The sequence below is a fragment of the Pseudonaja textilis genome, chromosome 11, assembly GCF_049901715.1.
Source record: "Pseudonaja textilis isolate UNSWEBS1 chromosome 11, rPseTex1.2, whole genome shotgun sequence".
Taxonomy (NCBI): Eukaryota; Metazoa; Chordata; class Lepidosauria; order Squamata; family Elapidae; genus Pseudonaja; species Pseudonaja textilis.
In genome coordinates, this window is record NC_142000.1 from 22,423,153 (window position 1) to 22,442,728 (window position 19,576).

At 62.9% G+C, this 19,576-nt stretch overlaps 1 protein-coding gene across 1 annotated transcript; it reads left to right on the forward strand.

Annotated features, from left to right (window-relative positions):
- Window positions 1-66: 66 nt before the first annotated feature.
- TANGO6 (transport and golgi organization 6 homolog) lies at window positions 67-17,094 on the forward strand. Its single transcript, XM_087940324.1, is given in 22 exon segments — window positions 67-235; window positions 355-926; window positions 1,264-1,380; window positions 1,819-1,969; window positions 2,532-2,668; window positions 3,004-3,166; window positions 3,730-3,812; window positions 4,543-4,655; window position 4,908; window positions 5,101-5,194; window positions 5,197-5,232; window positions 5,235-5,274; window positions 5,607-5,733; window positions 6,093-6,272; window positions 6,508-6,642; window positions 7,703-8,152; window positions 8,741-8,798; window positions 10,359-10,490; window positions 12,652-12,785; window positions 12,787-12,804; window positions 13,790-13,903; window positions 14,651-17,094. Coding segments are annotated over 22 exon segments (3,156 nt in total). The 5' UTR covers window positions 67-114; the 3' UTR covers window positions 14,831-17,094.
- Window positions 17,095-19,576: the final 2,482 nt, after the last annotated feature.

The following is a 19,576-nucleotide window of genomic DNA, read 5'->3' on the forward strand; positions in this document are numbered from 1 at the left end:
CGCCCCTCTCGACCTTCCCCAATCGGCAGCCGGCGGGAACTTCCGCCCCTCCCCCTTCCGCCCCTCCCAAGGGGGCGTCGTCGCCGTCGCGCAGGCCCACCGGACCTTCCCAAGATGGCTGCGCCCAGGAGCGCCGAGGGCCGGGACGAGGAAGAGGAGGCGGCGGCGGCGGCGGCGGGGCTGCAGCGGGCGGTGGGCGGCCTGCAGCTCTTGCTGGGCCGGAGCGCAGGCACCGGTGAGAGCGGCGGGAGGGGCGGCGGGCGGTGTCTCTCTCGCCTCCCGCGCCGCAGGTCCGGGGCGCCGCCGCGCGTGCCCTGCCCGCCGCTCCGACCGGCGCTTCCCTTCTCCCCGCAGGCCCGTCGCCGGAGTCGCTGCGCCTCGGGCTGACCGCGCTGGAGGAGAGGCTGGCCCGGGACCCCCAGTGGGCTTCCCTGCGCTGGGCGAGGACCGAGGTGGCCCAGCGGGCCCCGGGGCTGAGTCCCGGCCCCGACCCGCCCTGGGCCGCGGCCTGCCAGGCGCTTCTGCTGCTGCTCTGCCTCAAGCGCTGCCTGGTCCGCCTGGCAACCGCGACCCCCGCAGCCAGCCCGGGCGAGGCCGGGGGCCCGCCTCCGCTGCGCCCGGACGCCCTGAGCATCGCCCAGGAGGGGACCGTGCAGGCGGCAGCGCAGCTGGCGGTGGCCTTGGGCCTCCGCCCTTACCTGCTGCCCGGGGTGGCGCCCCCGCCCCGGGACAAGGCCGGCCTGCTCGCCGCCCAGCCCGAAGCCCCGCGGAGGCTCCTCGCCGCCTGCAGTGCCCTGGTGGAAGTGGCCGAGCACCCTGAGCTGGGCAGGCTAATCCTGGTGCGCCACCTGGGCGACCTGCTGGCTGGGCTGGCCCAGCTAGGCTTCTGCCCCGCAAGGAAGGCCCAGGTAGGTGCCGAGATGCAGGTGAGGGTTAAGGAGCAGCCCTGGGGGTCCTGCTCGGCAGTGCCCCGTTCCCTGCCAGAAGCGGCCCGGCCGGGTTTTTCCATGAAGTGAAGCAAGTGCCTCCCTGTTTCCTCCGGGCCATATGAAATGGGAGGGGGGACTAGCAAGCCACCCTTGGGCCCTACAGGTGAAAAGTTCTGCCGGGCAGGGAGGTGCCCGTGGGGCCCTTGTCACTGCCTTAGTTGGTTGAGCCTCTAGTCAGGGCTACTGAAGGGATATTTGGAGTGAGTGCCTCTTTGCATTTCCGAGGATTCCTTTGCGTGTTTTATTTTCCTAACTCTCGGGGTTTTTTTGCCAGGGCCTGACCGAAGGGGAACGGAGCAGCTGCAAAGAAGCCTTGCAAGGCCTTTTGGACAAAGTGTACCAGCCCCTGGTGGTCCAGGAACTGCTGCTGCTTCAAGGGGGCGCTAAGCGGGTATGACTGTGAGCCATGGAGAAACTAGATTTGCATCCTTCCAGCTCAGCGCTGCCTCTGTGTTAGTTTAGACATGGCTCTGCAGAGAACGGGTCTTTCTCGGTCCTGCTCCTTGACGGCTTGTCCCTAGAGACCCTGTCACAGAGGTTCAACTTGGGCCTTCCTGCCTTCCTCGCACGTGGAGAGTAAGCAGCCCCCAGGTCTAAATTGGGATGCGATACAATTGGACTGAGCTCCAGGGCCAACCCAGTCTTGTTAGGTGCCATCCTGGGAATCTGCTGCTAGGTGAATGGTCAGTTAACTTGAGTCCATTCTACCTGGGGAAGGGCCAGGGATGCCCCTGTTGCCTGGTGTCAAGGCCCACCGGGGCAAGGCAGAAGAAGGGCTGCTGCACAGCAGGGCTGACCGTGGTCCAGCATGCACATGTTTCTTTTTCAGGCCTCCTGTCCCAGCCAGCAGAAGAAGGAGCCTTGTATGGCACCAGCACCAGCCTGGCTTCAGCGCCTTTGTGGGCATCTGCTATCCGGGAGGCTGTTAAGACCTGGTGGAGTTCAGGCTGTGATCCGTGGCATCCTGGAGGGAGCCGGAGGTGAATGAGGCTGGACAAATCAGCCCTGCAAAGGCTGGGACAACAGAAAAGAGTCCTTTGTTCCAGTGTTTCTAAACTTGGCCCAGCCAAGTTTACTTTTAATAGTTCCTGTTTTAATAAATAAGGATCTGCAGGAAACAGAGAAATATTTTGAAACTGGACAAATAACTCTGTGCCAGTGTTTCCTGGATCAGTCCAGTTTGCCAGAACCAAACCTGGACTTCTGCATGGGGCAAATAAGGCAACCTGGTGCATGATCCTCCCAGGCCTTCCCCGCTCACTCCCGTCAGCTGCTGCTGGCCCCTCTTCTCTGCACGGCATTTGCCACGAACCAGCCCTTCTAGGCAGAGAGCAGTTCAGTCCCCCTCTTAAAAACCAGCAAGAGCAGATGGGTTGAGGAAGATCCAAGGTGACCTGGCAAGATACTGAGCAAGGCGGTTACTGCCGTGGCCTGGGTGAAGCTCCTCCTCCTCGTCCTCGTGGGGGAAATTGCAAGTCTCTCTGGCCACAGGATGGGCGGCGCTCTGTGTGCTCGTCTAACACAGAGCCTCCTGCTTTCCAGCTGGGGCTGTAGCGGGCAGCAGTGCAGAAGCGGCAGCAGCCGACTGGCAGAAGTGCGAGGCTGTAGCCAAGATCCTGTCCTCGTGTCCTCAGCAGTCTCTGTCCCTGGAGGATTATTGTCAACAGATTTGCCCACAGGTACATCTCCTGCCCCTTCCCTTTACCCAGCGACTGGCGTTCCGGTGCAGCTCAGGTGGCACAAGGTCCATTTGTGAGTCAGAGCTCCCGGAGCGGCTCCTGCTTGGTGGATGCAGAGTTTCCCCTCCATCTGGTCCCTGCAAATCGACTCTTCCTGGGCGGGCCCTCGGGGCCTGCAGTTCCTGCTGAGTCTTGGGGGCCTGTGGCCCTGTTCCCCCTCTCCCCCTTCTGGCAATTTGTGATAGTGCGGGCTATAAAACGTAATTTTAGAAATATTGCTGGTGCGCCTGACAAACTTTGAGCATAAACTCTGCTTTTACCTTTTTCTTTTAAAGATCCTGCAGCTGTTTCTCCTCCAGGATAAGCTGATGATGCACCAGTTCCACCGCGTGGCGACCGCAACCGTCCTCGCCATGGCCAGGCAACATCCCCAGCAGGCAGAGAAGCACCTGCTGCGTCCCCTGCTGGAGCCTCTCCTGCGCTGCCTGGGGGGGGCAGGTAACGGCCTCCCGCCCCCTGAACGCTGGGCCGGGCGGGGGGGCCGGAAGGTGCCTTATTAGCTCTTCCCTCTTTTTGGAACTCTGGAATTGCAGGCCTCCTAGAGCCCCTTGGTTGGGTTGGCCGGCTGTGGAGGTTGGTTAGTGGGTTGAATGACCAAACCAAGAAATTTCTGTCACCTTGGAAGGTGGGAACCTCCTTGTTTTCTCAGGGGCTCCTGTACCCCGAATTGGTGCACCTGGGATTCTTAGGCTTGGGTCTGCAGGGCTGAAATGTATCCTTCCTATCCTTAGTTCTCCCGTGAACTCTGGCAGCTCACCACAGTCCAGCCTTAGCCGTTGAAACAGTGTGAGGAGGTTGGGCTGAGCAAGAGGATTTGGGGAGAGGCCCAGAGCTCCCCATCCCATAGTTTCTAGCCTGGCAGCTGGGTGGCTCTCAGAGAAGGAAGAGGCTGGAGTTTATGGGCTGTTTTTTTCCCCATTGGCCACTCATATCGTGGAATATATTTAAGTGAAACCGGCCGTAGCTGCTCCCACATTCACGGTCCCTTTTTTTGTCTTCAGAAGGTTCCCTGGGAGACGTGCCAGCTGGGGCGGTGCTGGTGGAAGAGGAGTTGCTCTCGGGGTGCGTGGAAACGGTGCATAAGGTACGGCGCCAGCAAACGTGTCGGTACGCAGTGTTGGGAGGGAGCAGAAGCCAAGGAAGGACCTGCAGCTGCTTTCAGACCAAACATTCCCGTAGCAGAGTCGGGTTGCGTCATCTTCCGCAGCTGTGTCCTCCCTTCTCCCTGTGCTGAAGTAGGCAAAATGGTCTTCCCTGCAACGCCAGGCGGAGCCGCCGCTCCCACATGGCTTTCATGCTCAGCTCGATCCGCCTTTGCTAGCCCAGCGCTGCGGTCAGCTTGCTCTCAGCCAGCTGCCGGGCGCCAGACATCAGCACTGCCCGGCAGCACAGCCAGCCCAAGATGCAGCCCTCGTGAGGATCAGCCTGATCCCAGAAGGAATAGATCCCCTTACAAATAGGCTGGGGGGGGGGGGCTCTGGGCTGAGCCATTAGCAGGCTCGGAGGTCTTGGGAGGCCTGTGCAACAGGCTGTTGGTTCAGCTGCGAGGTTGGGGGGCTGTAAATTGAAGGGCTGGTCTTTGGCAGACACCTCGATAGCTTCAGCATTTAAACACTGTTTACGCTCGAGAGCATCTCGGGCACTAATGAGCCCTTTCAGACAGCCGGCACACAGAAAGGGGTCCAGAAGGCCCTAAAATAGCCAGAGGTTTTTCTGCCTCCTGGTGTGTGTGTGTGTGTGTGTGCACATGTGTGTGAAGGCTGCCAGTTGAGCATGTGCAGAGTCTTTCTCCTCTCCATTGCTCCCCCTCACAGGTCTGTGTGGTCGGGAATGAGCCCTCGCCTTGCCTCTTGGGTGCCCTGCAGCCTGCGCTGGGGGCCGTCTTCTCCCTCTGGTGCTTCACCAAGCAGAACGTGTCCTTCTTACGGTGAGGCCCCTGGGCTGGTGGGGGGATCTCCAGAGCTCTTCCGTGGGCTTGCGGGGGACAAACCTCCCTGGCTGGAGGCATCTCTGGTCCCTGCCAGCAGAGACCCCACCCCCCGCTGAAGGCCGGGCTCTTGTGCCCAGGAGCCGTGGGCAGGGCTGGCCTTGGCGTTTCTGCCGGGGGGGGGGAGGGGGATTGGCAGCTCTTCCGAAAAGAAGAACCTGATCCAAAGAGAGCAACACGGGGAAAGAGGAGGGTGGCCGGCTACGGAAGAGCAGCCAGCCCCCCCCCCCGGCTTTTGGGTTCCCATCGCCCAGGAGACAGACCTCCACCTCGAGCCTCTCTTCTGGGGGAGGCAGCTTGGCTTGGGGGCTTTCTGGGCTGCCTCTCCCCAAAGCCACCTTGCCCTGGACTGGGGTCAATGCCCTCCCCCCCCGGTTGTTTTCAGCACCCCTGCCAGGAGATCTTGCTATGGTTCCTGGAGAAGAGCGAGCGACGGGCTTCTCTGGCGGCCCTGGAAGGCCTGGCAGAGCTCAGAGGGAGCCCCGCCTGCCCCACCCCCACTGCCACTTCCAGGTGGGTGGAGGAGGGGCGTGGCGGCCACCATCCAGGAGCCTGTGAGGTGAGAGCCTGCTGGGCCTTTAAGGGGGACGACTGACCCAGATGGTTGAGGGGTGGGGGGTGGGGGCTGCCAGGAAACCTGCCCCAGCCTCTTCTGCCTCAGGAGGGGGTGCGGAGAGTCTCTGCGTGGCCAAAGGCAGCTGCAGTTTAGCCCAAGTATGGGGGGCACTTCCCAGGGGATTCTCAGCTTTGTCTCTGCAGGCGGTCAGTCGTGGGCCAAGGACTCTCCCTGCTCCAAGGAGGCTGGGAGAGACGGTCCAGCCCAGAGCCTCGGGGCCTCTCCCCTTCTGGGTGCCCTGGTGGAGGAAAGTTTGCTCTTTCCTTCCTGCCCAGTGACGAGGACGAGGCCCTCTATCGGAAGCTTTCGTTGGAGCAGTGGCAGCTGGAGCAGCTGGTGGACTTGCTGTCTCGCTGCCGGAGGGGCCGCCTAGCGGGAGACTTCTTCCTGGGCTGCTTAAAGGTAGGCCGGGAGCATCTCCGGGGGCCTCCGCAGGGTGTGTGCGCACGCGCCTTCCACAAGAGGAGGACAGGTGTCACGTGTGGCAGAGGCCAGCCGTTGCCCTTCAGCCACCAAGGGCTAATCCAGGCAGGGCAAGCGCCCTCCTCTGGCCTTGGATGGGGCTGTGGTTGGAGGAGGGCTCGGGGGGGTCTCATCTGGATCCCTGCTGACCTGTGTCTGTCTGTCTGTCGGTGTCGGCGGGTGTGTCCAGTGAACCGCCATTCTTCCCATCTGTGTGTTTCTGCCGTGGAGCAGGACCCTATCCTGCCGGTTGCTTAGCCCCTCTTCTTCCAATCTGTGCCTCTCCCCCTTGGTGGCAGGAGCTGACCCAGGTGGCCTCTGAGGAGGACCCTGCGCCCCCTTCGCAAGCCGCCCCCCTGGATCTGGAGCAGCTCTGCAACCCAGCCCTCCCCCAGCAGAGGAGGCAGCTGCAGGTGCTTCGGGTGGTGGCCCTGCTGACCGAGGCCCTTTCGGACTCTCTGCTCACCGATGTCAGGCAGGTCCGTCCCCTCCAGCCACCTGGGCTGGCCTGGCTGCTGGGCCTGAGGCTGGGCTGGGCAGGCTGCACCCCCTGGGGGCTGTTGAGAAATCACACTCTCCCTCCTTACTGGGGGCGGGGAGGGGTTGTGTCAGATGGGGGAGGGGGGGAGAGCAGGGAGGGCTTGGCCTTCATTTCATCCTGAGGCCCCCGGTCGGCTGCAGAAGCGAACTTTTTGGGTGGTGCTCCTTCCACAGGTGGTGGACTTCGTGGCAGCCACTCTGCAGCGGGCCTGTGCAGGTCTCTCCAGGGGCTCGGTGGGCCCCGTGGAGTCCCAGACGCTCAGCATGGCCGTGGGGCTGGGGGCGGCCATGCTGGGGGGGGTCCTGGAGGTGAGTAGCCGGAGGGGCCTTCGTAGTTCCGGCAGGTGTTTCCCTTCCTGATTCTGAGCGGAAGCCCCCTCCCCCTCTGGGCTCTGCTCCTCCGCCCTTCCCGCTCCTGTCCCAGTCTCATCCCCAAGGGAAAGACCACCCCCACAATGCCTGCAGGGTCTTTGCTGGGGGAGGGGCAGGCGAGGGGCCTGCAGGGAAGCCTCGGTCTCCCTGGGGAGGGAGGTTGCAGGGAGGAGGCGCCTTGGTGCTGCGGCTCTTTCGGTCTCTGACCAGCGTTGAGGCAGGAAGTGGGGAGCGGGGGGGATCTTGCTGAGGCAGGCTGAAGCTTGGAAGCTCCCTTCGCCAAGCCCAGGCCTGCACGGGGGCCGGTCCCAGGCATGGTGCCTCCCCCTCCCCCTCCCTCCTCCTCCCCTCCCTCCCCCTCCCCAGTCCCAGCTTTCAGGCCGGAGCTTGTTCCTCCTGTGCTGTGGTTCCCCGCAGGAGGAGTGCTGGGGGGACGGACGGGGCGTGTTTCTGGTGGGTGCCAGGCGGGAAACGCATCCCTCCCCACCCCAGGCGAGACCTCTTGAGAAATGAGGGGGAGGAGGGTTCTTGGCCGTGCCCAGCAGCCGAGTAGGAATAGGGAGGGAGGGGCGAGGCCTCGGGGGTGCATCCTGGACCCTCTGCTGCCTGCCGGAGGGGGGTTCCTAGCCGGCACCCACAAAGCTGGAGGCCTCCAGCAGCCTCAGAGGCAGCCACCAAGTACCTGTGCCCGGGGGGGGGGACTTGCCTTTTCCTGGCTCCCCCACCCACCCGGGCTGAGCTGGCGTGCTGGCTGGGCCTTTCCTGCTGCTGGGGAAAGCGCGGTAGCTCCCTTCCCACCCCGTTGCCTGTGTGCACCTGCCAGCTTGGGGCCTGATTTTATCCGCCCTGCCGGAGCCTGTGCGCACGCCCATAACGGTAACCACAGCAAAGGCTCTGGGCCCAGTGCCCCCTCCTGGCGCTCCCTGCCGGCAGCCCCGGGCCCAGTTCTCGGGATCGGCCCTGGTTCCGGCTGACGGGCTCCCCGCTGTCTCCCCAGCTGCAGTCCGAGGACTTTGCCAGCCTGAAGCAGCTGGTGCCCCTGCTGGAGGAGCTCTCCCGCCTCCACCCGGAGCCCGGCATCCAGGAGCTGGCGGCCGACTTGAGCATCTCCATCTGCACCCACCGCGCCTTTTCCAGCGAGGCCCTCTGCACCGCTGCTGGCAGGGCCCTGGGCAGGAGGGAGGGTGGGCCAGCCGGCCAAGGAAGGGCAGCTGCCAGCACAGGTGCCCCGGACGGGACCCCCAGAGCCGGGCCAGCCCTGCCCCAGGAGCCGCCCAGGAGCCACCCAGGGGAGCCTCCGGGGATGGACAAGGACCCCCTGCAGGAGCTTCTCTCGGGGGCTTACAGCCCTGACATCCCCACGCGAGCTGCTGCCCTGCGCTGTCTCACCCGGATGGTCGAGCAGAGGGATCCCGCGGCCCTGAAGACCCAGGAGAGGTTGCTGAAGGTGGGCGGCCAGAGCCCTTGGTGGGGGATCCCCCTTTGGCCTGCCTGGGGGGCCCTTCCTGCAGAGAAGGTGGAGGGTGTCCCCTGAGCTCCGTCCGGTGAGCTCTGCTTGGTGGACAGAAGGTCCAGCCGGCGCCGGTGTTTTTGTCCAGCCATAGAGGTTTGAGGCAGATAGAATTAGGTTTTCAGCCACCAGATTTCTGTTTCCTGGTGTCTCCCCCTCTCCTCCCCCCTCCCCCCCACTTCCGGCCTGTTGCCACCCTGCTGAGCCCCCCAGCCTTGAGTGGAGGGGAAGAGTTAGGTTCTGCTTCCAAGCAGCCAGAATGTGGTGCCCCTGGGGGAGGGCAGCTGCCCTGGTTCCCAGGCCCGCCCAGGGCTGCTGGAGCTCAGCTGCAGAACCCCTTCCGGTTCCCCAGTTAGAAACTAGGGGGCTCCTCCTCCCTGAGCAGAGCCACAACGGTGCTTCCCTGGGGGGTTGGTGGATCGAAGGCCGCAGGCAACCTTACGCCCTGCCAAGGCGGCCTCCGCCACCAGAGGCCCAGTCGGCTGCAGCTGGGCAGGCAAAGAGATTCTTGGTTTTAATTGTCAGGTTTTTGTGGAAAACTTGGAACACGAAGACTCCTTTGTTTACCTTTCTGCTATCCAAGGTAAGCAGACCCAACCTCGCTCCTTCCTGTCTGGACTCCTCTGGGTGCATGGGGAGGGGGCGGGGGGAGCAGATACTCCAGGAAGGAGCCCAGGCCAGAGGCAGGAAGCCCTGGGGGCAGGTGTGCAAGTGGGCTTGGGGAATGGGAGAAAACGCGGAGCGGAGCCCCCGTCCCCCATCTCCGCTCCTCCTCCTCCTCCTCCTGCTCTCTGCTGCTCTCCAAAGAGACCTGTTCACACACACACACACACACACACACACACGGTTTGCTCATGACGCAAGCGGGACTTCAGCAAACAGCCCTCCTGCTTCTCCGTTGCCCCCAGCCTGGGCAGGAGACTTTCCGGGGGGCCTAAGGACGGGCGAGGTCTGTGGAAGCCACTCCCCTGGCCGGGCTGCCATCTTTCAGCGGGGCGATTGAACCCGTTCCAGCCGGCCCCTTCCTTGCACCTGCCTTCCTGTCTCCAGGCAGTGTTGCCTTCCTGGAGAAGCCGCCAACTCCTCACGGAAGCCATATCTGCCCGGCTTCCTTGGGAGGAAATGAAGGCGTTTCACAAGATCACCGGGGGTGGGTGGCTGTGCAGGCGCCGCCCTTGCGGCCGGGCCCTTGTTGTCGACTCTGGGAGCGGACAGGCGCGCTCTTCCTCCTCCTCTGGATGGCGCTGTGGGTCAGTAGAGCGGGGGCTCTTTGGGAGGCTCTGGGCCTGGCCAGCCCTTGGCACACACCCCCTCGCCCCAACACACACAGGGTTCAGAAGAGGAACAGGCCCCGGAGGCCTTCTGGCCTCCTCCAGGCGCCTCTGGGCCGCCCTGCCTCCCTGCCAGCCGCTCTGCTTCCAGGCAGCCCGGAGAGTCTCTGGGCCTGGGAGGGAAGTCAGCCCGGTTGGGAAGAGGCTGACAGGGAGGCGACAGGCGGCTCAGCTCCACACGCTGCTGCTCCAAGGCTCAGCACTCTTGAGGATCTCTTGGGGTCCTGTTTCTGTCTGGGGGGGGGGGAGAAGGGCCTCCAGCCTCTGCCTGAAGCCCTAGCCCAGGCCAGGTGAGCCTCCCCCACATCCTTCCCTGCTGAGCTTCAGCCAGGTGAAGGGCTCCTGCCCGTGTGACTCTGCCAGCCTGGGGCGCAAGAGCGGCTCCTTCCGCGTTGAGCAACGTGGCGGCCTTGCAACAGCCGGTGAATATCCGTTGACTCAAGCGTGTTGGGAAGGGCCTCGGGCGATGGGCGGGGGTGGCGAAGGTGGGAGCAGGGCCTGGCCTGGTGGGCACCCAGAAGCAGCGGCTGAGGGGGATGTCAGTCCCGCTGGGGCCGCCCTGCCGCTTGCTTGCCCCCCCCACTCGTGTCGATCGTTCCATTGCCTCAAAGGCCGGGGAAGAGGCAGTGGGGGGGCTTCTGCTGGCCTGGGCTTATTCTCGGGGGGCCGGGAGCGGAGACCTCGGGCGTCTTCCCAGGCGCTCTCGCGGAGGGGGCTTCAGGGGAGGCGTGGAAAAGCTGCCCAGGCAACGGGGCCCCCTTCCGCTCTGCCCCCTCGGCTCAGCCTGGGCTCCTGCTTCTGCCCCCTTCCAGGTGTGTCCCAGCTGTCGGAGGCCTCCCCAGGAGTCGCCCTGCCCTTCCTGCTGGCCCAGTACGCGGGCGCCCCCACGGCGGAGAGCAGGATGAAGGTGGGGGAGGCGCTGATGCGCACGACGAGAGCCCTGGGTGAGCCGGCCTGCAGGGGCTGGGAGGGCGAGGGGCTCCTGGGGGCCTGGTAGCCAGTGCAGGGGGGGCTTTTGTCCTACGGTCTCTGGCCTCCAGTAGCACCCTCTGCATTTTGAGGGAAGGCTTGGGAGCGTTTGGAGGAGCTTTGGAGTGCCTGAGGGGAGGGGAGGTTTCTCCTCCTGCCAGAGCCAGCTGCCCCCCACCTTGGTCCTTGGCCTGGGGACGGTGCCTCAAGTGCCCAAGTGCGCCTCCCAACTCTCTGCCTGGGGATGGGGGGACGAGAGCTCTCGGCAGCCCCGTAAGGGAGACGGCCGCCTCCTTGGGTCCCAGGAGCGGATCTGGCATCCAGCTTTGCCAGAGAAACATTAGGCGCACTTGGCCAAAGCTCCACAGAAATCCAGAGCTGAGAGGGATCTGTGAGGCCATGGAGTCTGACCCTCCCGCCATGCTCAGCCTAAGCGTCTCCATTAGCGCCTCGTCCCGATCTCTGGTCTCGTGGGTGAGTCACTTCCTCTCTCAGCTTTGGGGCTTTTGATTTCCCGATAAGGGAGAGCCGGGAATTCCCTGCCTGCTTCCTGGGTGTTGCCTGTCGCCTTCGTGACCCCCGGCCGCCTTGCCCGCGTGGCTGCTTCCTCCGAGGCTGAGGCTGAGGGCCTGGCCTGGGCGCGAGCCCCCCCCCCCCCTTCCTTGACCGGCTGCCTCCCCGTGCCCCCCTCGATCTTCGCTGCCCCGGGCCCAGCAGGGCTGCTCTCCAGCTGGCACCACCTGGGTGGGTCCCCCTCCCCCTCCCTCGCCCAGCCTAGTTACCTTCTCTTGAGCCCAACCCCTCATTAAGCTCCCATCTGGCCCAGGTGTTTCCCCACCTGCCCCTCCCCCGCCTGCCTGCTCTACTGGTGGCCCCGGGAGCAGGCTGGGCTCCTTGCAGGGGCCCAGCAGCAGCAGCAGCAGGGTGGCTGGGTGTCTCCTGGCTCTGGGGCTGCTTGTCTGAGGGGGTGCACCTTAGAGACCCCCTTCACCTAGGAAACGCCCAGTGCATCCCGTGGGCCCTTCCCTCTCTCGACCCCCCGCAGCCCCCAAGGAGGCTCCTCGGTGGTGGGTGCTGCTCTTTGCATTGGGCTGCATTGTGGCTCTCCCTGCCCACAGCGGCTCCTCCAGGCCATTGGCAGCCTTGGGAAGCGGCTCTCGGCCTCTCCCTCCCTGGTCCCCAAAAAGGTTTTCTTTCCATCCCTGGAGACAGGAGTGCGACTCATGGCCTACGTGTGTACACCCCCCACCCCCACGGCTGGAAGTCCTCCTGGCTCCCTGAGCTGCTGCTGGCAGAGGGCCCTGCCTTCGGCCTCCTCCCCTGATTGCTACCTGTGTGCTGGGCGGGCCTGGGACCCTCGTCCTGGTGCCTTTTCTGCCCCTTGCAAGAGGAGCTGCCCCAGCCTCCATGGGCCGGATGCCCCTGGCCCGTTTGCACTGATGGTGCGAAGGTAGCAGGGAGACTCTAAAAGTTGTTCCTGCCGACCTCGGCCCTGCCACCGGCCGGGAAGGGGCACGGGGGGCGGCTTCTCGCTGCTGCTCTTTGGCAGCCCGGGGCAGCTGAAGGACGAGGCTCCCTCGGAGGGGAGGTTTGTCCGTTAAGCCTCCCTGTTTGGGGACGCCCGTCTCTGGGTTCCGGGGAGGCCAGAGCCGTAATTACTGGTGCCTGCCTGCCAGCACGGAGCGGGGCCTGGCGCCTGGCCTCGCTTAGGGCTGTCCGGGGTGGGGGGGTTGTGTGTGTGCAGAATTTGGCTCCTCTTAGGAGGGGGCCTTGAGTCGCTTTGAGCCTCCCTGCTGCTTGGATGGTTTCTTCATGCCAGCCCTTTTCCAGCCCTGCTGGCTCGGGGGAGGGGGGTCCCGTGAGCAGCTCCTCCGTCACCGTTTTCCTCCCCCCACTGAGGATTGAGGGCCCCCTGCATAAGGGGCGGAGGCCAGAGAGGAGGGAGGAGAGCCTCGCCTTTGCCTGCCAGCCCAGGGAAGGTGGGCATGGCTGCTCGCAGGCGACAGGCTGGCTCCCTCCTGGCTCCCGGTCCCTCCGGCCAGGCCCACGGTTGCCCCTCCAAGCAGCAGCTGCAGACCTTCACGGGCCCCCTGGCAGCCGAGAGCCAGCTGGCCTTCCTTTCTCCCCCTCTGGCAGGAGACCGGGTCTTCCCGCACAGACACGCCCTGATCCATGCCTTCCTGCGAGGAGCCCGAGATCCTGACGGGTCCCTCAGAGCCAGCAGCCTGTCCAACCTGGGAGAGTTGTGCCAGATCCTGGGGTTCCAGCTGGGGCTCGGTGGTCCACGAGGTACCTGCCCCTGCCCCCTCCCACTGGGGCTCCTGCTGCTCCTGCTGGAGCGCCCTTGCTGGAAAGGATCCCACTCCGAGGTCCCCACCGCTGCCTGTTGAGGAGCCAGCAAAGGTCCAGGACCCCCGTCTAAGCTATAAGCTAAAGGGGGAATGGGGAGATCTGCGCGTGGGCGTGGGTGCGTGAGCCAGCCCTGGCCGTGGTGCTCCGCTGTCCCCAAAGCCACTCCGATACTGGCATGGGGGCCGCCTCCCTTGGGCAGAGACCCCCTCCTGGGGTTCCCACGGCTCTGGCTGCAAGAGAGGGGCTGTGGGGGCAGGGGGAGGTGACATGCACAGCTGGGCTCCTTCAAGTGCAGCTGGTGGGCAGGGGGGATCTTGGTCTGCTTTGCGATGTGGCAGCCTGGGTGCTGCGGGGGTAGCCAAGCCGTGCAGGGGCGTGGTGGCGCAGCTGGGCCTTTTGCCAAGGTTGCCCTGGGCCTCCAGTACCTGGACAGGAGGTGCAACGATGCAGTCACGTCTGTGCGGCTGAGAGCCGTTTCTGGCGCTGCAGCAGGCCAAGTGCCAGCTGACTCAGCGGAAGTGGCGGCAGCTGCTGCTGCTGCTGCTACTACTACTGCTGCTGCTGCTGCTGCTGCTGCTGCAGGGCGTGGAGGAGGCAGGCTGTCCTTGAGCCCAGGAAAAGGAAGATGTGGCTGGGGCTGCGTGGGAGCCAGGCGCTGGCTCCCTGCATGCAGATCTAGCCCTGGGACTGAAGCACCTGAGCCCAGGAGGGGCGTGGGGTCAGCAAAAGTCTTCTGCAGGTGCTGGGACCCAGAGGGGGGGATGCGGGGGCGCAGGGTCCCGGCCTCTGCTGGGGGAGTAAGTCAGCCGCGGGTCTGTCAAGGGGCCCAGGGGGTCAATGCCGGCGTCCTTAACGCAAAGGGAGACCTGCTTTCATCTCTGCCCTGGCCTGCTCTGAGGGGCCCTGCCTTTCTCCCTGGCAGCTGGCGTCCTGCTTGGCAGCCGTGGTCAAAACCGACCGGGAAGCTGAGGTCCGTAGAGCCGCGGTCCACGTGGTGGTGCTTCTCCTGCGGGGGCTGAGCACGAAGGCGGTGGAGGTGAGTCTCTCCTGCTGCCCTGCCGGCTGCTTCCTTGCCCGGGCTTCCGTGTGGAGGGAGAGGAGGAGGCTGGGCACGTCCTCCTGTGGCCGGGCTGGCAGGAAAGGAGGCCCCGCTGGACCTGCCCGAATGCCTGCCGGAAAGGCGGGTGGAGAGCCTGCCTTTCCACACCAGGCGAAGGAGCGCGGAGGGGCCTCCTCAAAGGGCCCCGCTCCCTTGCGCCGCCCTCTGCCACCAGGAAATGCCAGAGAAGAGGTGGGTTCGCCCAGCCTGGCATTTACGGGCAAGAGATCATCCCTGCTTTCTTGGAACTGGCCCAGGGGAGTTTGTCTATACCTTTCCTCCAGAAAGGTGTGTGTAAGATTAATTAGTGCAATAATTAAATGTTGGCCTTGGAAAATTCAGGAGAAGGTGAGTTCTGGTCCCGCCTTAGGCGTGAAAGCCGGCTGGGTGACTTTGGGCTAGTCGCCCTTTCAACCCAACCCCCATCCCAGAGTTGCTGCTGTGGGGGAAGCTGGAGGAGGAACGAAGTAATTTCACCTCTCTAGATGTATATTTCGGAAAGGGAATAAAAATGGGGGGGCTGGAGGGGGGGCTGCCAAGCAGTGACCCCAGAAGTCCTGAGCTCCCCCGGAGGGTGTCAGGACCGCCGTTGGTCCGGCATGGCATAAGGTCCCCTGTTGAAGCAGCGGGTTGGACGAAAGGCGGTTTTCCTGAAAGTCCTGTGACTCCGGCTCCCCTTTCCAGGTTCTCCGCGATGTCCTGCTGGATCTTTACCGCCTGCTGAAGTTCGTGGGGCGCTGCGAGGAAGACGAGGTGACGGTGCTGCATGCTCAGCTGGCCTTGGAAGAGCTGGACAGCCTCCTCAGGCCGCTCCTCTTCCCGCCACAGACGCTGCAGAAGAAGATGGAGATCCTGCCCTACTAGGCTGCTGCTCCGGAGGGCCACGGAGCCCTGTCCCTGCAAAGCCCTCGGGCGTGGCCTCCCTGGCAGCTTCTGTGGGAACTCGGCCCCGTGGCGCAGACTCTGGACAGGCTCAGCTTTCTTGTGTGGGGCTCCATCCCCACTGAGAAGCATTGGGCGGGGCGGGACAGGTCATCCCAGGAGTGGCGTATTTGGAAAGGGGGCTGCCCCCGGGGGGGGGGGCGGCAGCGCTGCCAGGGTCAAGTCCGAAGAGGGTTGATGAGGCCCCGTGGCTCTGAGGGGCCTTGTGTGGCCCCCAACACTCCTGGCTCAGCCCATCCCAGCGGCTTTTCCGGTGCTGCGTGGCCCATGAGGCCTCTGGGAGGGGGGTGGCCCAGAGCGGGAGTTGGGCCCCCAGAATCCCCGTCCCAGGGAGGAACCCAGGTTTCCCCTGCTGGGTCTCTTCCGTGCCGCCTAATGCGGCAGCCCCTCAGTGGGAAGAGCGGCTGGGGGGGGGGGGAACCTCGTCCCCCAAGAACATAGGGAGGATCTGCCCCGCCTCCACCAGCCTTGCGTCCTTGGGAAACCTCGAAGGGGGGCAGCAAAGGGGGGTGGAAGCTGAGAGCTCTGGGGACAGCACCACCAGCCCCGGCAGCCTTTGGGCCAGTTGCCTTTCAACCCAGCCTCCCTCGCAGGGTTGTCATTGGGAAGAATGGGGGTGGGCAGGGGAAGGCGAGGGTTGCCTTGCAGTGGCCGGCAGGTGGGAGGAGTGGGCATCGCTGCGGGAGGCTTGGAGGGGCCTAGCAGCCCCTCACCTCACCTGCCCCCCGCAGAGGCTGTCATTGTGTGGCTGGGGACGGCCTGTCGGCCGGCCGGTCCGCTCACACCCTCCCGGGAAAGGAGGCGGTGCCTGGCCCCGCGGCGGAGGGTCCCCGCCGGCGCTGGCGGCATAGCGGACGCTTCCCTCCTTTCCCGCTGGCGGGGCTGGAGAGGGGGCGGCCGCTCCGGCCGGGCCTCTGCGGAGGGAGCGTCCCCCTTTCCCGGCCGGGCGCGGAGCCTCTGGAGTGTGGAAGGTAAGGCGCGCCGGCTGCACAATGGAGCCGCGGGGGAAGCGGCACCTGCCGCCCTCCTCGCCCGCCTTCCAGAGCGAAGCGGGGAAGCGCTAAAGTGGCGCTGGCCCTGACGGGTGGGGCGAGAGCGCGGCCGGCTCCCCTCGCCCAGCCCGCCAGAGCCCAACCGGAGGCGCTCTTTCCAGGCGGGGGTGGGGGGTGGGCGCAGATGTCTGGCTCCTGCGCGGCTTCGCAGCCGAAGAGCGCGCGCCAGGAAACCCCGGACTTGCACGGAGCGCTCGTTGCACTCCAGAGGCTTGGATTTAGTCCGGGTTTGGGGAGGGGAGAGCGGAGAAAGGCGAGGCTGAGCTGCTCCGGGAGGAGAAGGCGGAAGGCGCCCTGCAGCTGCAGTCGCCCCGGAACGCCCCAATGAGCGTGAATCGGGCTGGTTTAGTTTGGCTTCGCGCCTGAGATGAACTCGGCCGTTGGGTTGCAACTCTGGTTTAGGGTTTCGTGAATTTGTGAGCCCAGCCAGTGATGTAATTGGTAAACCGTAGTCTGGAGGAGGGACCCGGTCGCATGGAAGGGGGAGACTGGGAAAGTAACAGCTGGAGTTGAGAAAGCGCCCCGGCAAGGGGGGTGTGAGGAGCGACCTCTGCGAGTAGAGGACACGGGAGGGAGTGCCGTTGACACCCGTGTCACTCTCCTGTCTGCGTGCCTTGTGCCTTTGATTTCACGGGCTTCCTATTTTGCCCACTAATGTGCGTTTCTCTTCAGTTGGGGGGCGGGGGGGGCATAAGCGGCCTGTGTCCCCAGAGGTGAAGGACACGCTCGTGTTTCGAGCCCCGGGCATCCTTCCGCTAGCAGCAGCTCTTGCGTGCATCGGAGCAGCCCCACGGTCCTCCATGAATCGAGAAGAGGCTTTGAAGAAAAACCTCTGGAGGTCCAATCACCCAGGTAGAGCAGCCTCACTTCCTGCTCTCACCTGTCTGCAGCCCACTCCTGCCCCCCCGCAAGCAGAGGAGGGCTTGGGTGCTGTGCCAGCTGAGCAAGTCCCCCCCCCCCTCAAGGAGGCTCAGCAGCTGGCAGGTGGCCTGTTGGGGGAGGGGGAAGGAGGGGTGGGCTGTGCGCTTTTAACTGGAGCAGAGTGTGAGAATGTATTTCAAACACTTGGATTGTAAAAAGATAACATTAACTTTCTGGAGCCATTGTAGAAACTGAAAATAGACTTGGAATGAAGCAGGCTTGAATCGTATAATTCATGGAATTAAAAAGTTTATACTCTGGTGATTTGTAGGGTGGGGAAAGAGCCTTCTTGTAGGAAAGCGACGTTGAGCAGTGGGGACAATGGGGAATCCAGAAGGGCCTTTTTTGGAGCCCTGTCCCCACCAGGGACTGGGCGACAGAGAAGAAGAAGCCCTGCCCCATGGCCTGGCTTTGAACACCGTCCAGGGCTTGTCTGGCAGAACAGAGCTGGAATCTTATTTATGCTCACCCTAAATTACTTCAACTGTGGTTTATGGAACAAACCATAAGAGGCAGGTTTCCCCAGCACACGAACTCCAAACCAAGAATTGGAATTGCATCCATACCAGGATATGTGAATCGGGCCTCAGAGTCTCTTGGCAACAAGAGGGGGAGGCTCCGAATTTCTGAGGTGAGATTGTTAGGAAAGGGAGAGAAGTTCCAGCGCACGCACACACACACACACACACACACACACACACACACCTTGTGCAAGGCCCAGAAGTACTGGAGGCTCTGTTGGGAGGAACATTGAGCTCATCAACTTAATTCCAGTAATTATCTGCAGGGTTCTTATGCTTAAGAAAGGAAGGGCATTCAATCTCCAGATTCTGTGGGAAACCTTGTGGGTTCTTCACCTCACATTCCGTTGTTGTCTGATGCCCCTCAAGGCTGGACGGTGCCTCTTCTCTCCATAAACGTGCATCTCAAAGGGGGCTTATATAACCAATAAGGAGCAGCCATCGCCTAGTGAGACCGAATTCCGGCTATCGGTGCCAAACCAAGTAACCAACCCCTCCTCTGCATTCTTGTACTGTTTCCTTCAGGGTTAACCTTTGTGCATTTCCTCCTCTGGCATCGATCTGCTCGTCTCTCTTCTTTGCTGGCACCTCATTAAACGCAGCCAGCGCCTTGCAGTTGAGGGGTGCCAGTGTTTCTCCAGTTTGTTTGGTCTCAGAAGGAGACCCTGCCACCTTATGGGAAGGCTGCTCTGCTGTCCAGGCAAGAGATGCTCTCTGGCCCAAGGGAAGCCCTGGGGGACCAGCCAGACTGAATCTGGGCAAACCGTTCTCTTCCTTACAAGGAATCTCATTCTTCAAGAGGAGCAATTTGTGCATGGTTTGTGTGAGATTAGGGCACAGGGGGAATTTGAACCCAGGGCTTGATTATAAAGCGAGCAGGACTTGACCTTCCCCCACCACCACCACTTACCTTCCAGGTGTGCAAGCTTACCATTTGGGGAGAAAGAAGGATGTCTAAAAGAGCCCCAGGTTGGAGGATCTGGTAAATCCTCTCAGGAGAAGCCATATCTACCTCGGCCAAGGAGTCTGTGGGCCAATTCTGTGCCTTGAGCAGATCAAAGTAAGGAATTGGCTTAAATTCATTTTTGTGCAGAGAGCAAAAGGAAGAAGACAGGGAGAAGGAAACACAATATAACAATAAATTTGCCTGACTGGATTTTGAACTCTTATTCTTGATGCAGATCTTTCCACGGTAATTTTACGGGCATTGTGATTTCCTGGGAAACTTCTGCAGTCGGTAGACCTTTGTGCTAAATTTATCATATGAAATTAATCTCCACGGTTATTTCTGCTACATCTGAAGGCAAGGGGTGTGAACGGGATGTGTGTGTTTGTGCGTGCAGGTGACAGGCAAGCAAGAACAAGACCCAGTTAAGAAACAGCCTTGTGTGCAATTAACTGTTCCTGCTTTGTGGGATAAATGCTGCTTTGTCCAAAAGTGCTTCTTTTAACCCAGCAGGGCCCATTTGAGCCCAAAGCATCAGGAATGTGGCCGCATGGACTGCAGGTCCCACTCAAAAAGCAGCACCTTGAAGAGGAGTTGCCCAATTGGGAACGGGCCTCTTGGCATCTTCCTGGACCTTTGCTCTGTCCCAGCCCTGGTGGAAAGCTATGGGGGGAGGGGGCGGAGAGAAAGAGGTGTATGCGGGCTGTGGAGTTTGGTGTGAACCCGTAAGGGCAGCTGGCTGGTCTAAGTCTGAAGGGGCCAAATTGGGCCAGCGGTGCCAAGTGCACCTTCAAACCAGCACAGCAGGACCACCCGAGAGATTCGGCAGCCTTGGGTCCGCACCCGCTGCCATCACTGGAAACCGAGTGCCGGTCACGGCTCTCTCGCCCTTTGCTGGAGAATTGCGCGTCCTTGGTGGCGCTTCTGATCCGTATCTTGAGGGGGGTCTCTCTGGGTCAACAGATCGCTCAGTTGGGATTTGCGCAAGAGCCGCTCTAAGTCTGGCGGGGAGCGGTCTCCTTGTCGGGCAGCGCCTGCGGCAATTCCGCTGCCACCGCCGCTGCCACAGCCCTTCCTGAGTCCTGGCCGCCGGGACCGTCCCGCTCGCCCCGCATCTCCGCAGTTGCGTCCCTCCTGCGCTGCCCAAATCTTTTTTCCACGGAAAGCGCGCCCGTGGCAGCCCCTGCTGGACCCGCTGGAGGGGCGGGACGGTGGGCGAGAGCACCTG